Here is a 16,990-nt window from a genome sequence, read left to right on the forward strand (position 1 = left end):
CTAGATCTATCATTTGTGGGATTTTTGGGTGTATATCTAGTGCTATCTTGAGTTTGGAGGTTAAATCTGAGGTTGCTACCTCAGATCCAGAATAGTGATGATCCAAAATAGCATAAAGTCCCTGTTCAAGAGCTGTTGATGAAGTCTTTTAGCCCCAAACCTTAGCCCAAGAGTGTATTATGCTTAGATCTCCTTGGATTCACGTAAAGTTTACCACTTTACGTGATGGATGGCTTGTATAAGAGTAGATCTACGGATTGGAGACCTTGCATGGCTTGGGAAGCCTCTGTATGGGTTAAGAGCTAGTGGTACTCGGCGAGTCACATAGGTGTACTCGGCGAGTTGCATGAAGATAGGAAGAAACTCGACGAGTTGGAAGAACAACTCGGCGAGTTGGTTGAAGATAGCCTTGGACACAACGAGTCTGTTCTTGGACTCGGCGAGTCTGGTCTTGAGGTCCTAACCTTTTCTGGTTAAGCTGAGAATCGGTGAGTCAAGGGATGACTCAGTGGGTTGAGTACGGGTTGACTCAGAGTTGTGGGACTCGGCGAGTCTTGGGGCGACTCGAAGAGTTGAGTCGTGTTATGGGAGTTTCAGAGCAGGGGGACTCGACGAGTCAGCGGGTTGACTCGGCGAGTAAAGTCAGTAAGGAGGGTTGGCTTTAACTGAGGACTTTGACTTTGACCAAGATTTGACCAGTTGACTTCCATGGGTATTTTGGTTGTTATTGGTTTTGGTGATTCAGTGGTGGGGTTCGTGACGGTGGTCGGAGCAGCGTGATCTTGTTCTTCAGTCGGCAGTAGCAGGTGAGTCTTCTCACTATACTTTACCTAGAGTGGTAATAGAGTTATGTGACAGAGTTATTGTATGCTATCTATGCTATGTGTGGCACTGTATTATTTCTATGTAATTTATGTTGTGTGTATATCAGAGTTAGGACCGGAAGATCCACAAAGCTAGGACCAGAGGACCTACAGAGTTAGGTTTAGAGTTATGTGCCAGTGTAATTGTATGCTATTTATTTTATGAGATTTATTGTGATATGTGATATGAATGATTCTGAGTTATAAGAGTTAGGACCTTTGGATCCATAGAGTTAGGACCAGAGGGTCCACAGAGAGTTGGGACTGGAGGGTCCCACTGAGACACACATACCAGAGGGTCAACAGAGTTATAGCCTTGAGTGGCTAATATGTGTTAGAGTGGTATTTTGGGGAACTCACTAAGCTTCGTGCTTACAGTGTTTTGTGTTATGTGTTTCAAGTTTCTCAGGTTCACGGGACGACACCGACTTGATTGTACACACCGAGGGAAGCGTTTGTTTGAGGATCCTGGTTTATTAATTGATTGAACAAAAGAGTTATGTATTGTAAATTAAACAAATAGAATTTTTATGAAAAACGTTAAAGAGATAAACCATTTTAATTTAAAAAAAATTGTTGAAAAATTACGGTGTTACAATTGAAGGCTCCAGAAAAATGAATATAATATTACCACAAGGGACAATAATTATAATTGGTGATGCATTATTTTTATCAAAATTACCAAGAAATTTATTAAGTTTTAAGGATATTCGGTCTAATGGATATCAGGTTGAAAAAACTAATGACGGTAATAAAGAGTATCTCAATATTACAAAAATGATATCGGGTAAGAAAAGTTTTTTTGGAAAAATTATCCGTATTGTCCTCCAGATTGTATTATACAAATACTAGAATGATTGAATCTCATACTATTGAAATAAAAGGTATGATAACACCTCTAAAGTTTTGCATGACCGATTGGGCCATCCCTGATCAATAATGATGAGCAAAATAATTGAAACTTCAAGTGGTCATTCCTTGAAAAACCAGAAGACTATTCAAACTAAGGAATTGTCCTGTGGTTCATGCCCTCAAGGAAAATTAATTTCTCGTCCATCATTGATCAAAGTTGGGTATGAAAGTCCTAGTTTCTTAGAAAGAATTCAATGGGATATATGTGGACCAATTTATCCACAATTTGGACCATTTAGATATTTTATGGTTTTAATTGACGAGTCAACTAGATGGTCACATGTGTGCTTATTGTCTATTCGTAATTTGGTTTTGTCGATAATACATTTAAGTCTCTGTAGTTTTGCATGACAAAAAGAATGTCAAGACCCTAGGCGGGATGTTCGGCGATATTTATATCCCTATTGGGTGAATCGCCCTAGTGCCATGACAGTTCTTAGGTTACATGAACTGACAAGACCGACATGGAGACGTAACTGCCAACCACTACTCGGTGAATGAACATGGTCAGCCTGTAAAGGGTGACACCTGTCTTAACAGAGGATGACATGATAATGTATACAGTTTCATGTCTTCAATTCCTTAAATATAACAGTTCTTAGGAAGATACTGACAAAACCGACTAGAACATAAAAAGTTCCCATCTTATCTCGCTTATTGAGAGTGGGTGTGTGCCTTTCGGCTGTGTTGGATTAACCAAGGCAATTAAGCTCGGACATCCAGAGAAATTTGTAACAACGAGATCAAGAAACTTAAACAGTTTAGATCCGTAAGCTGTCAATTCCTTGTGAAAGTATTGTGAAGTAAAATGTCCGTCAATTCCTTTATAGGTCTCTTCTACTTGCTCATCCACGTTTCAAGACAAAGAAATTTTAGAAATAAAAAAATAAATAAAATTCAAATATGCTAAAAACAATACAATATTTTTGGATTTTTTATTTTTTTTTTTGAAAAAGAATTAAAAACAGAAATAAACATATTTTTGAAAATTTTGAATTTTATTATTTTTGTTTGGTTTTAATCCCCCCCCCCCCCCCCCCCCCCCAAAAAAAAAAAAAAAAAAAAAATTGCATAGAGGAGAAAAAAGATGTCACAGCTAACATTTTAGGGATAGGAAATTTTGTCCATGTGTAAATAACTCCTGGAGTATATTGTAACCCTAACTTTGATGTTATACAAGTTGTTCATTCAAAAATGACAATTCAAGTCGAAGCTTCCTCGTGAAAGCTCTAAACCAAATTCACTACGCTGCATTCACTCAACTTTGGGTTTTTAACCCTAACTTCCCGGTTCAAACCTCTTCGTGGACTAGGACTCTCTTATTGGGGCTAATGAGCCGGTAACCCCTCAACCTGGTTCTTTTGGGCCAAGACTCCACATTTGGGCCCTAATTGGATCGATATTCATTAAGCAATAGTATATTTGTCCATAAGACCCTCCGTGGGCCTTATTGGGCCGATAACCTCTCAATTTGATTCTATGGGCGAAAAACTCATTTGTTTAACCTTATTGGGCCGTAAACCCGTATGTGGGCCCACATGGATCGAAAAATCTTTAAATGGGCCAATACTTTTCATAGATTATTCATTGGGCCGAAAACCATTATGCTGGGCTTTTAAAACCGTAAGATTTCTAATGGACTAATGTAGTCTCATTTACACTTAAAAATCCAAGCCCAACACTCTTTATTTCCACCCCACTCAATTCTTTTCCTCTCAAGAAAACAAGAAATATCTTCATCCATCCCTTTAAATTTTCGAAGATTGTGGGTGTTTTCAAGGGATTTTCATCAAGTTTCATCCTCTTGGTAAGTTGTTATCATACTCAAGGTGTTATATTCCATTTTGTGCTAAGAATTTACTCTCATAACCACCTTGTTTCGTGTTCATGTTCCTATAAACCATCTAAGTTCAAAAACCTCTTCAAGAAGCTAGTTAAGGCCAAAAACACCTTCATTCCCCTTCATTTCTTCATCATAACCGATCAAAACTCAAGGTGAGCTTCATACCTCCTTTGTTTTTGAGTTTTACTACATTTTTGGGGGAGAATACAAGCTAGTTTTGTGGTTAATCTTAGTATTATGCATGCATGTGTATATTTTTCATGTTATGTTGTGTGAACATGCCATGAAAATATGATAAACACTCACAAATTCGAAATATCTTCCAAGATTTAGTGTTATTAGTAAGCAATCTACTTGAAGTAACTTTTTATGATGTTTGGAAAGATTAAACATGTTAGAAGTTACTAGAAAACTAAAGAAAGTGTACAAAGGGACCACACTTGACAATAAAGACAAACAAAATGGGCTTTTGGTGTTATTTTTGGTTTTTAATGGCCTAAATTGACAACTCACGTTATTTTGGGCCTAAAGTGTTAATTTTCCATAAAAATGGGCCTTATTTCACAACCCACGGTTTAGAGGGTCTAAAGTGTAAATTTTGATAAAAGTGGGCCTTACTTGACAACTCACGATTATTTTGGGCCTAAAGTGTTATTTTTCCATAAGAATAGGCCTTATTTGACAACCCACGGTTTAGTGGGACTAAATTGTAAATTTTGATAAAAGTGGGCCTTACTTGACAACTCACGATTCTATGCGCCAAAAATGTCATCTTTCATAAAAATGGGCTTTATTTGAACAAACACGGTTTTATTGGGCCTAAAATATCTTTTTTAACAAAAGTGGGCATCTATTGTAAAATTTCGGTTTTGTAGGGCCAAAATGGTCATTTTTAATAAAAGTGGGTCTTTTATAACACATTTGGTATTTTTGTTGTAACATTGTAACCGGAGCTACAATAATTAAAAGAAAACTCAATCCACCACCGTGAGGTGATGGCTGCCGCCATCAGCCGCCGTGTTGGGTGGCGGTGTGCTTTTGCTTGCGTGTAGTTGATTTTTGGATGCTTGGACAAAATAGAGTAGAAACCCTAACCACCACCGTGAGGTGGTGTCCGTCGCCACGAGCCATCGTTGACCACCACTAGCCGAGGTGGTAGCAGGTGATGCCCGACTAGCGAAACCCTAATGATCCTAAGGAACCCTAATTGATCAAAAGACCCGACTGGTCCTATTGGGCTATGATGGGGTTTGAAACCCTAACTAGGGTTTAGAAAACCCTAATTTTAGAATCACGGGCTTGGACTTATCGGGACCCGCATTTTGGGCCATTGGAATTGGATTATGTATTAAGCCCCATTACACCATATGATTTATCTAGTAGAGTGGTGAAGTTAATGGATTAAGTCCTTAATGGGTTAAGTAAGAAATACTTAACCTTAATTGTCATTTTATGTGAAACCCTAATTTCACTTGGGGTTTGAGTTGGACATTCCTATTAGGCTTTGGTGATTAGGCTAATAATGGGCCATCCAAGAACAACCAAATGGACTATAATAATTTAATAGGCTTTAGGGTAAGGCCCATATGAGGGGTTTAGGCCCAATTTAAAAAATTGGGCCATAGAGGGGCCATAACCGGGCCTTTATGATTATATGATATTAGGCCATTAGAATGTCGAATGTTTGGACTGGACTAAATGGTTGGGCCTTATGGTAAGACCTTGTAAAGGTTTAGGCCCAATTTGGAAAATTAGGCCATGTGTTGGGCTTTGACTCATAGTTGACTTTTAGGCCTTCGGATTGGGCCTTGGGCTTGAATCAAGCCAAGATAGGGGTAAAGCAGTCTTTTACCCCAAACATGGACTTATGGATATATGTTAGAACCCAATTATTAATTTGGTGATGTTTTGATATTGAATGTTCGAGAATTCGTCATCCAGTAGCTGGGATTGTGTATACGGGACTTCAACAGTGTGAGGTGAGTTACCTTCCAGTAGAAGTGGGTCTAAGGCACCAAGGTCGGCCCACTAGTGAGAGTTATAGTAGAGATAATGGTCTTTGTGATAATTATCTGGTATGTTGCTATATGTTATGATTGTGTGCTAGTTTGCTATGATGTTATATGTTATGTAATTGGAGGGGGTAGGTTAGACCCCAATACCGATCGAAAGACCGAAGGGGTAGTTAGTACCTAGTTATGTTAGATAATTTATGATATATGTGTTATGTTATTATGTGGTAATGGTAGGGGTGAAATACTCCAAAGTTACCAGTTAAAAGATATCGAATGGGAGGCCAGCACCCAGATATGCTAGGTAGTTACCGATTGAAAGATATCGAAGGGGAGACCAACACCCAGATATGCTAGGCAGTTACCGGTTGAAAGATACCGAAAGGGAGGTCAGCACCTAGATATGCTAGGCATTATGTGTTTATATGGTATGTGGTATGATAGGAGAAATCACTAAGCTTCGTACTTATGGTTTTCAGTTTTGGTTTCAGGTACTTCGTTTTCAAAGGAAATGAGTCGGCTCGATCGCAGCGCATCACACTATGTTTTCCGCACATGAGATCCTTAGGATTATACTCTGATATGGTTTTATGATGACATGCTTTGATTATTGACATACTGGTTTTGACATGATATGTTATTATGGATGTTTTCTTATACTGTTGGTTTTATAATAAATTAATTTAAAAATAAAACTTCCAACCTTGAATTTTGAGATGTTACATGTCTGTCTTCTTGGACATTTTTATTGCACAGACTAATGAAAAACATTCTGACGTGGTTGTAGCTTACATTGAGGTCCTTTTTATATATTGATTTGTTTACGATTGTTGATGTTTCCTTTTTATAATGTTTCCCCGTTGTTTTATGTTTTCCATTTCTTTCTTTTTTTAAAGTTATTGGATGAGTTATTAAGAATTTTTTAAAGCCCTTCGTGTTGGAATCGTTTTGGTAAAAACTTTAAATCATACTTAGTTGATGCTACAGAGAGATCAATTGGTGTAAATGGAAAATTTTACTTATGGATCTTGATGTTTCTGTGTTTCCTCTTACATGTGATATTCAATTATGGATTATGATGATTTTTATTGCTAATGATTGTTGAACGATTTATTCTAATTTGCACAGATTAACACCAACAACATTTGGAACTATATCGTTGGGTTTCACTTGTATTACCAATGTGGTTAGATTTGTAAATAACAATGGGTAATAAAAGAATATGAAATAACCCTCTGTAACTTCAACATCCGCAAGGGCGGGATTCTTTCCTAGTTAATCCTAATATGTTTGGTAATTAACCTTAATTAATAACCCTACACTCCTTGAGCATCATTAACCCTAAAGTTATGGATTTATGGTTTTTTTAAAATAAATAAATAAATAAATAAATAAAAGAAGTTAATAAACGAAACACAGCTACGACGTTGCTACTGTGCGTGCTTGGGACGAATTAAAGCCGTGGATGCTTCTGGTAGCCGAGAAAACACTCATAATTGAGAATCGGGGAAGATAGACTCACACAGTGGGGCTTCTATCAGCGAGATAGATTATTGCGTTTAGTGGCGGAGAGAGAATCATAAACCCTAGGATACGAAACCCTAATTTTGGTGTCATTACTTCTACAGATCATCGGGATATCTATTGGGTTAGGGTTTCGCCAGCAATCTCAAGATGGTTAGTCATTGTTCAAAAACATCATCTTCCATGCATACCTTACAACGCTGCACTTCTGTTGTTGGTTGCCTCTTTTCTCTTCATTTCTCAATAAAAAATTCTTCTGATTATTTCGATGTCGTAAATTAGTTCCTCGGGGTCGTAGATCACCGACTCTTTGATCGTAATTGAAGTTTCTGGATATGGGTGTAGCTCAGTTAGTGCTTCGTATTCCTTCCCGTAATCAGAGTGATTTTGAATCTAATATGCATTTGGTATTGAATATCTTATTATTGGTTTTAAATCTTTATTAATACCCCTTTTACTGGTTTTAAATCTTTATTAATACCCCTTTTACTGGACATTAATGTGGTCATCAATCCTTTGCTACTGATTCTAAAGTTAAAGCGATTGATTTCTTATTCACTTGAAATCATCTTACATATATTCCTAATCTCTAGTAGCCTCATAATCAATGTGTAAAAGCACTTAAAATCAGTCGGAGTCTCCATCCTTTTACAGTTTTGATATTTCATAATCCAATACCTAGCTCTTAATAGTTAATACATATACTTAGTTCCATAACAAACGCCCCTTTTCTATAGGTGGACATCAAAACTAGTTATTTGCAATTTTGCATGTTCAAATATATTTTTATATCAAAAGTTACCTTGTTTATCGATCTTGTTGTTAACATTCTGTTTTCATTATTACCAAAAGAACAAATTGGGCAGAGGACATCGCGACAAGGTTCAACAGTTCATGACAATCACTGGGGCAAGGTGACACACTTGTGTTAATTTGTTAACTTTTTACATTCATATTGACATATTGTCATCAGTTCTACAAAGTCAACCATTTTCAACATGTTATATGGAAACTTTTTATATTTATTATCATATGTTGCTTGTTTCTTTTCCATGTTTCTAAATGCAGTGAAAAAGTTGCTCTTCAATCCTTGAAGGCCAGTGATTGGCATCTTGATGGAGCATTTGATGTGTTCTACAGTCAGCCTCACCCCAAATCATTCACAGATACAAGACACTTAGAGGAAATGTACAATAGATACAAAGGCAAGTTAACTGTTAACCATTATAATTGTCATTTTTCTTTTATTTATAATATAGTTCATTATTTTTTAAACGTCTGTGCTCTTATGTTGCTTTCTAGATCCTTATGCTGATATGATTATGGCTGATGGTATTAGCACCCTATGCAATGACCTTCAGGTAACTCCCCAACATATTTGCTAAAATAAGTTGAAATTATTCAATCAATGATGGATTCTTTACAAATACTAAACTGATAACTTGTTATCTTTCTGACAGGTCGATCCTCAAGATATTGTTATGGTATGTCAAAGTTTATATTTAAAACATAAGTTTATTAATTTAAAGCACCAACTTACTATAAGTGTTGACCTGATAAATAAATAAAGGCGCATTAATGCATCATCACTATGCATATATATAAAGATCTTTTTTTTCCTTTTAAAAGAAAGACCTTTAAAGAAAAGTTTATTAAATAAATACATTTTTCTGACTGATTTTTGTGATGCTACTTCAGTTGGTTGTTTCATGGCACATGAAGGCTGCTACCATGTGTGAGTTCACAAAGCAAGAGTTTGTTGGTGGATTGCAGTCCCTTGGGTAAATGAATATTAAGATACATTTTGTAGTCTTTTTGTAGATTGAAATTCATATATTAATAATTTAAATGAATATTAATTTATACACCTTCTCATTACAGGATAGATTCACTTGACAAGTTCCGTGAACGGATACCATTTATGCGATCTGAGCTCAAAGATGACCGTATGTATCATTATTCATCTCACGTTAATATTCATGAAAATTGTATTTTTTTTTTTTTGGAATGTAAGGGTAAAATTGTCATTTATTCTCATGCAAATGGTTTATTCAGTCTATAAAAGAAACATAACTCGTGTATAAAACATTCTATTTGGACGACATCACTACCTATGCAAATCTTAATGAGAACAAAAAAAAGCACTTAAGATTACTAGAAATGTTGCATATTATGCTATTTTCTTGATCTAATATTTTATCTGTTATTAAATCAGAAAAATTCAAGGAGATTTATATTTTTGCATTTGGCTGGGCAAAGGAGAAGGTATATGAATATCCATAAACACACACACACACAAACATTCACATAGATATATGCGTGTTGTATGTATGTATGTGTATGTGTGTGTATATATATGTATTTAAGTTTTTGTATTGTATGCACATATGAATGTGTAGTTGACTATTTATTTGATTATTTCAGGGTCAAAAGTCTCTGGCATTGGATACAGCAATAGGAATGTGGCAGTTGTTGTTTGAAGAAAAGGAGTGGCCATTGGTTGATCATTGGTGCCAATTCTTACAGGTAATAAAAAAAAAGATTATTTATTTCATGATATAAATTAAAACATTAAATTATAATAAAAATAAATGCATTTTTGTTTTAACTTTTTCAGGCACGCCATAATAAAGCTATTTCTCGTGACACCTGGTCTCAACTGTTGGAATTTGCAAGAGTAAAGATCTATCTATATTCTATAGCCATTTTAAGTTATTTTATGTAGTGATAAAAAAAAAAAAGAATAATTTTTATGTATTAAATTGATTTTTGTGCAGAGTGTGGACCCCACACTGGCGAATTATGATGCTGAAGGTGCTTGGCCATATCTAATTGATGAATTTGTAGAGTATTTGATAGAGAATGGCATAATTGAAAAGGGTCGAGTTGTGTGAAGTAAGTAAGTCTCATGTTTTGTTATTTATTTAAATGATTTATGATTTATGATTTGAGGAAAAACATATTGTCGTATGTATAAAACAGAAAGCAAATAGGGTGGCTTATTGACATTCATGATTGAACCTTGTGCCATATCATATTAAATATTATATGTCAACTGCATAAATCACCTTAATTTATTTGAATTTTGGATTGTTTCTTGCAGTTTATTATTTTGTGTCTTTTATATATTTCACTAGAGTAATGTGCTGTGAACATGAGGTCTTGCTATGAATGTGATTTCAAGTTTCTAAATGATGGAATCCTACAATATTTCACCTGATGAAATCACTTTTTTTTTGGGAATCTTGACTGTGTGTAGCCATTGTAGGTTGACTCAACAAGATCGTGAGTATTTTGATATAATGAGAATAAAATACAAGATTAAACCACAACTAGAATATTATGGGGGTGTTTAGATTTTAGTTTCAGAACAAAAAAACAAAGTTTATTTGGTAGAAAAACAGAATTTTAATAAAAATGTTTGCATGAACTTATGTGCTGCCAAAAAGCTGTAAGTTGATCAACTCCATTTGACATCGTTTTCTTTAGCAATAGTTGTTAACAAAATACTATTATGATCTACACTAATCAGTCATAATGGTATTTTGTGAACGAGATAAACAAGCTTAAATGTCATATGTATATAAAAAGAAATATATTGAGTAAAGTTTGTTATCCTTATAAGTAGAGATGTTCAAAACCAGATATCTAAAAATTTAAATATTAATCAAATCAATCAATATAAGGATCAACCATTATAGGCATCAAGTATCCGTTCACATCATGCTAATTAATAACCAGTAAGTATCAAGAACAATCAAGCTCCATTCTTTAGCAACTAAAACAATTCACAATTAAAACGTTGTCCATATGAGAACAGTAACATTATTTATGTCAAAACATGGTTTAAATGAAAGCACCATCAATGTAAGGGATCGACATGATACCACCAAATCTAGTTGTTAAATGGATGCAGAAGTAACAAGAAGCTACTAGAATCAAAATTTTATTGAACAAAGATGAGATCAATGACAACTAATGAATAAAGAGTTCTTTGTAGGTGACATGTTAATGATCTTATATGCAATAAAAATATTAATCACTAAACATATAGAATCTAAAAATGAAATGTCACATGAAACTTAACTAGGGTCTATTAAACATAAAAAATATATAAGTGCAAATTTATGAAAATGTAATGTATTTTTGGGTTTTTTTTCAACAAAAAATATCAAATGAGAGGTATTTTTTGTATAAGTGGATGCCCAGGACGTGGGGTTAGTAAAAAATAAAGTTTTTAGAGGTTTTACAGTGCTAAATAAGGTGAGACTCACTCTCAAGTGGAATCCATACACCCCACTTAAATGGTCAGTCTGTCACTGCATCTACCTCAATATTGGTAGGGTCTTTCCTACACGCTTAACAACCATCATCTTCCACATAGAACCAACCTCATCCTACTTACAAGTCACTGCATAAACTCTTGATAAAATCATATAAACATCACTAAACTTACCCCCTTCTTCACACTCAATAATCTTTCTTGCAACTTCTCCACTTACTTTAGTTCCCATACTTTTCTTGGAAAAAGCATCAGGAATACTCCTCCAAATCACCACATTAGGCTTAATTACCATGTTGGAAAACACATCTAGTGCCTCGTAATGCGTAATGAGCCTAGATCTAGCCAGGAGGTCAACCAAAGACCCGTAATGCTCTAAAACTGATTCAATTCCATACCTTGTTGTCATAAGGGTGGAGGGAGTCTTTCCCTCCCAACCCACTCAACTCACTGTCACATCAGCTTTTCTCTCTCCTCTCACTCCCATCTTTTCCAACCCGAGTAATATTGTTATGGATAATTTTGGTATGACGAATAGTTTGGATTTTGAAATTCTAAAGAAGAAAATGTATATTTGTATTGTTTTATTAAAAAAAAGAGAGATGGATAAAACAATTAAATGTATTGTTCAATCAATTAATTCACATTGACTTTTGGTATGTTCAATCTATTCACATATTCTTTAATAAATGAAGGTTTTTTTTGCAACATATGAATTTCTAATAAGTTTTGATATTTGTTATTTTGTGATATTTCTTTAAATAAATAATATTCACGTCAATTTATGGTTTTTTTCAATTTTTAAAATTAAAAAGTCACATGATCTTATACTTATATATGTAAAGTATCAAATGTAATAAATATTATAATAAATTACACAGGTTTTTACACATAGTTTTAATTGTAAACAAAATAAAGGAAACATGCAGGGAGTCACATATAAGCTTTAAAACAATTCGCATACATTAACATCGGGTTCTCCAAATTGATGAGATGTCATTAACAGAGCCGCCAGAGAAGGAATCACATACCAGCGGTACCGCCACATCCCACTGGTCAATCCGCTTGTGACTTTGTCTTCCCTAACAAGAATCAAGTCTTGGCACCAACACTGGATCATTAGGATGTGTTTTATTACAATGTTGTATAAATCTTGATGTTTTCCTTTTGGTAAGCATTTTGAAAACTTGAAGCACTACCCAATGATTCTTCCTGCAAGCATACCATTGTTGGAGTGCAAGGCACATGAGGCCTGAGGATTGTTATGGCTGTTTGGATTAGGGATTTATCTTTGTAAGAAACAAAAAAGGTGTTAAATTTGGCAAACATCCATCTTGAACCAAACATGTAATTTACTCTAAAAATTTATATCTTTTATTTCCCAATAACTAGCCAAGCGACCACATCTCCTAGCCAAATCTTGTTTTGGCAAAGGATGAAAGCGACCAACAAATTACAAACAATAAAAGCACACAATGCCAAAATATATAATAACATCAGGTAAGCAAACGCCAACCATATATTATTTTTTATTATTTTTATATATCTTTTATTTGTAAACATTTCATCTCAAATTAACTAAACTGAAAACTACCCAAAAACAAGACAAGAACGCTCTATAAGAGATGGTGTCTAAAACAAAAAATCAAGAAAACTCCTTCCTTAATTTAACTACTTGGAAACTGCTGCCACCAACGCCATATGCTCTATCAGGTCCAACACCCGGTTGCTGCACACAACACAACACACATCGATCAATCAGTGTTAACTCAAACACAGTACAACCTGTTCTCTTCTGGTATGTCATGTCCGATCCAATGAGAAAGAGAGGCCATGTGTTTTTACATACCTGTAACCCCACTCGTTGTCATACCATGACACCAACTTCACAAATGACGTGCTTAGCCCTATCCCCGCTTTCGCATCAAAAATACTTGACCTACAAAATATATTTTTTTTTAAAGAAAAAAATGAGAAATATTGCTAATAATTTCAAATATGAAAATTAAATACTAAAAAAAAAAAATAAAGACCTGGAATCACCAACGAAATCATTGGACACAACGTCTTCATCAGTGTACCCAAGAATTCCTTGCATGGGACCCTCAGAGGCATACCTTCAATTTTCAATCACCAACATACATCATTTACAAATAACAGCAATCAACTTGCAAGGGTAAAAAAGACATTTCACGTCTCAAAAAAAAAAAACACCATACTTTATAGCAGCTTTCACATCTTCATAAGAAGCTTTCTTCTCAAGTCGACAAGTTAAATCCACAACAGAAACATTCGCTGTTGGAACCCTAAACGCCATTCCAGTAAGCTTTCCATTTAGCTCCGGAAGCACCTTCCCAACAGCCTGAAATGAAATTTTATAAAAAAGATTTACAAAAAAAAAAAAAAGAATATAAAAATTTACAATTCCATTTTATATAAAAATAAGATATACCTTGGCAGCACCAGTGGAACTGGGGATGATGTTTTGTGCAGCACCACGTCCTCCACGCCAATCCTTCATTGAAGGTCCATCAACCGTTTTTTGTGTAGCTGAAAACAAATAATATATAACAACATTTTAATAAATTTATATGAAAATTTTATATATATATATAGATAAAGAGAATGAAAAATGAGGGTTCAAATAAATGTAAAGACCTGTGGTGGCATGTACAGTTGTCATCAAACCTTCAATGATACCAAACTCCTCATGAACCACCTATATACATAAAGGGATTGGCATTATATAAAAAACATTAAGAGCTGTTTCTTTTTGAATTAAGCACTTAACCATTCAGCCATTTTATCCATACAGGAAAAGAAAAGTACCTTGGCTAAAGGGGCTAAGCAGTTAGTAGTACAGCTGGCATTGGATACAATATCCATATTTGGTTTGTATGTTGTCTCATTTACCCCTACAACAAACATAGGTGCATCAGCTGATGGAGCTGAAATCACCACCTTCTTAGCACCACCCTGCACATCAAGTCATTCACACAAACAAAATCAGACCAGGGGTATATACGTCTTTTGTATAACTTAAAACCAAGAACATTTAATGGTTTACCTTCTTATGTGCTGAAGCCTTATCAAGTGTTGTGAAAACCCCTGAAGATTCTACAACATAGTCAGCTCCAAAATCACCCCATGGAATTGTGGCTGGATCTCTGAACACAAATTGATTATTAGGTATTTTTTTTAAAAAATAAATAAATAAATAAATAAATATATACCTTTGGCTGGTTACTTTGATTTGCTTCCCATTGATTTCTAAAGTGGACTCATCAATAACCTTGATGGTTCCTTTGAATAAGCCATGAGTAGAATCATACTTCAACATGTAAGCCTAAAAAGGGGAATCATAAATCATCTCACACAGTTGTCTTTTAAATGAATTGGTGTATTTTTTACAAAATCATCATATGCTTAAACCCTTACCATGTACTTGGAATCAATAAAAGGGTCGTTGACAGCAACAACCTCAATATCATCTCTAAATGTTGCTATTCTCAAAACTAATCTTCCAATTCGTCCAAAACCTGCAAGGTTAATGTTCTTCGAATTATACCCATGGATAAACATATGCATAAACATCAAGACCATTATATTACTAATTTCATCTGACGAAGTAATTGTTCGAAAGTAAATCCGGAAACATAGCGTGAAAAACGTAATAATCTTGAGAAAGCATACCATTGATTCCAACCCTGGTCTTCCCTCCGGTACTGGTCTCTACGGAAAATCAAAGTAGGTAGAATTTGTTAGAGGAAAAAGTTAAATGGTAGCTTCAGCATAACATCGAACAGATACAAGGCATGCTATGAACGCTTATATATCTTCTTACTTGAAACAGCAGGAGGTGCCTGAGTGGCAGTGGCTTTGATTGATTGGATACGGCATGCATGCGGTTTCCTGCGTGATTAACGTGGAAAGGGATTAATTTCATGGAAAAGGAAATGGAAACAGATGACGAAAAAACCTTAAAACGAAAACAAAACTCAACTGTGAAGACGACGAAGAGTTCACAGAAACGGCAGCTCCAAAAACGGCGGATTGAAATTTTAAAGATGATACCTGCAAGAAGAGAAATGATGATAAGGAAGAAGGGGAAAAGGAAAAACCCCACAAGACAGAATTAGAAAGGTGGTGAGAAGAAAGTTTAGGAAAGAAATGCAACCTGCGATCTTGTAGGGGTGGGAAGCGATTGGTGGTGGGAGGATTGAAGAACTGGAGATGGGGTTGTAGATCTGAGAAGAGATGAGAAAGCCATGAATGTGGGTTGGTAGAAGAAGATCTCTGTTGCGTTGGGTATGCTTAAAAGGAGAAAAAACCCTAGCGAGAGAGAGAGAGAGAAATAAGGAAAAAAAATGTGGCTTTTGGGTTGAAAGAGCAGCCCTTTTGGGAGTATTTAAATGGTGGAAAGGGCAGGCGGCTGGCGATGGAAGACCTCACTGTTTAAGACGAACACTCCATGTCCAACAAGAAAATGGGTGTTTGCATTTTGCAGTGTTTATTATAAAATATTTGATAATACAATTAATTTTAACAAAATAAGTCCGACAATTCTAGAATGTGTTTTTGTTGTATAAATTTTTATAATCAGATAAACGATTTTTGTGACTTGGAAAACATTGGTCATTACCAAATTTATAAAACGGTTTTTGACATAAAAGTTTTTATAAATGTCAAAGTTATTTTACAATTGTTGTTTGTTAATGTTTAAAGTTTAAAGTTTTTTTTTTTATTTCTGTCGTTTTTTATTATAATATCGTTTTTCAAGTTATTGTCAAACAAAATTTGTAAACAAAAAACTTTAAATTTACAATCTTTTATATTTTTATCCTCAGGATGTTTTTTTTCATCATATATGTATTAATGTAGAAAAACATAGTTTATACACGAAACAAAGTTTAACAAAATATCATATAAATATATTTTTAGAAATATAAATACGTATTTTGAAGTATAGATACATAATTATACTTTATACTTCTAAAAAGACAAAATTACATATTTATATCTCTATACGTCTAAAAACATAAAGATATATATTTATATTTCTAAAGAAATATTAATATGTATTTATACTTCTAAAAAATAATTACACTTCTTAAAAATATAAAAATACATATTTATGCTTCTAAATACATATTTTTATGTATTCGTGCTTCTTAGAATTATAAATGCGTGTTTTTACCTTTTTAAAGTATAAATATGTATTTTTATATTTTTAAAAGTATAGATATACTTTTAGGAGTATAAGTATGTACTTTTATGTTTTTTAGAAGCATAAGTTTGTGTTTAAACTTCTATGAAAGTGTGTGTGTGTATGTGTGTGTGTATATATATATATATATATATATATATATGTGTGTGTGTGTGTGTGAGTGAGTGTGTGTTTTAGGTTTTTTGAAGTATAACTAAATTTTTACACATAAACACATTTTTTATTGATATGCTTCTAGCTATGTAAAAATATGTATTTATACTTATAAAAAACATATTAATATTTTTCAAAAATGTCATTATTTTGATTGATATATTTCTAGCTACA

General features: G+C 34.2%; 2 protein-coding genes across 2 annotated transcripts; one reads left to right on the forward strand and one right to left on the reverse strand.

Annotated features, from left to right (window-relative positions):
• Nucleotides 1-7,065: 7,065 nt before the first annotated feature.
• On the forward strand, nt 7,066-10,249 carry LOC145005998 (defective in cullin neddylation protein). The gene is made up of 11 exons (XM_078965096.1): nt 7,066-7,307; nt 8,007-8,068; nt 8,223-8,359; nt 8,457-8,515; nt 8,615-8,638; nt 8,853-8,935; nt 9,036-9,100; nt 9,370-9,419; nt 9,579-9,680; nt 9,772-9,831; nt 9,932-10,249. The coding sequence occupies exons 1-11, from the start codon at nt 7,305-7,307 to the stop codon at nt 10,046-10,048; spliced, it is 762 nt and encodes a 253-aa protein (XP_078821222.1). The 5' UTR covers nt 7,066-7,304; the 3' UTR covers nt 10,049-10,249.
• A 2,538-nt stretch (nt 10,250-12,787) lies between these two features.
• On the reverse strand, nt 12,788-15,845 carry LOC145004849 (glyceraldehyde-3-phosphate dehydrogenase GAPCP1, chloroplastic-like). Its single transcript, XM_078963855.1, has 14 exons — nt 15,614-15,845; nt 15,440-15,510; nt 15,281-15,348; nt 15,130-15,168; nt 14,875-14,975; nt 14,670-14,782; nt 14,504-14,603; nt 14,266-14,412; nt 14,095-14,155; nt 13,889-13,986; nt 13,656-13,798; nt 13,470-13,553; nt 13,286-13,375; nt 12,788-13,165 (listed from the first exon to the last, which is right to left on the reverse strand). The coding sequence occupies exons 1-14, from the start codon at nt 15,704-15,706 to the stop codon at nt 13,108-13,110; spliced, it is 1,266 nt and encodes a 421-aa protein (XP_078819981.1). The 5' UTR covers nt 15,707-15,845; the 3' UTR covers nt 12,788-13,107.
• Nucleotides 15,846-16,990: the final 1,145 nt, after the last annotated feature.

The sequence above is a fragment of the Lactuca saligna genome, chromosome 7 (assembly GCF_052625555.1).
Source record: "Lactuca saligna cultivar CGN05327 chromosome 7, ASM5262555v1, whole genome shotgun sequence".
Taxonomy (NCBI): Eukaryota; Viridiplantae; Streptophyta; class Magnoliopsida; order Asterales; family Asteraceae; genus Lactuca; species Lactuca saligna.

Coding starts and splice junctions, on each gene's coding strand:
- LOC145005998 (XM_078965096.1), top strand. Junction 8,360..8,456: donor AATGTACAATAGATACAAAG/GCAAGTTAACTG, acceptor GTTGCTTTCTAG/ATCCTTATGCTGATATGATT. Junction 8,936..9,035: donor GGTGGATTGCAGTCCCTTGG/GTAAATGAATAT, acceptor TTCTCATTACAG/GATAGATTCACTTGACAAGT.
- LOC145004849 (XM_078963855.1), bottom strand. CDS start 15,706: ATGGCTTTCTCATCTCTTCTCAGATCTACAACCCCATCTCCAGTTCTT. Junction 14,413..14,503: donor AGGCTTCAGCACATAAGAAG/GTAAACCATTAA, acceptor CTTGATGTGCAG/GGTGGTGCTAAGAAGGTGGT. Junction 13,376..13,469: donor GATTTCGTTGGTGATTCCAG/GTCTTTATTTTT, acceptor TATATTTTGTAG/GTCAAGTATTTTTGATGCGA.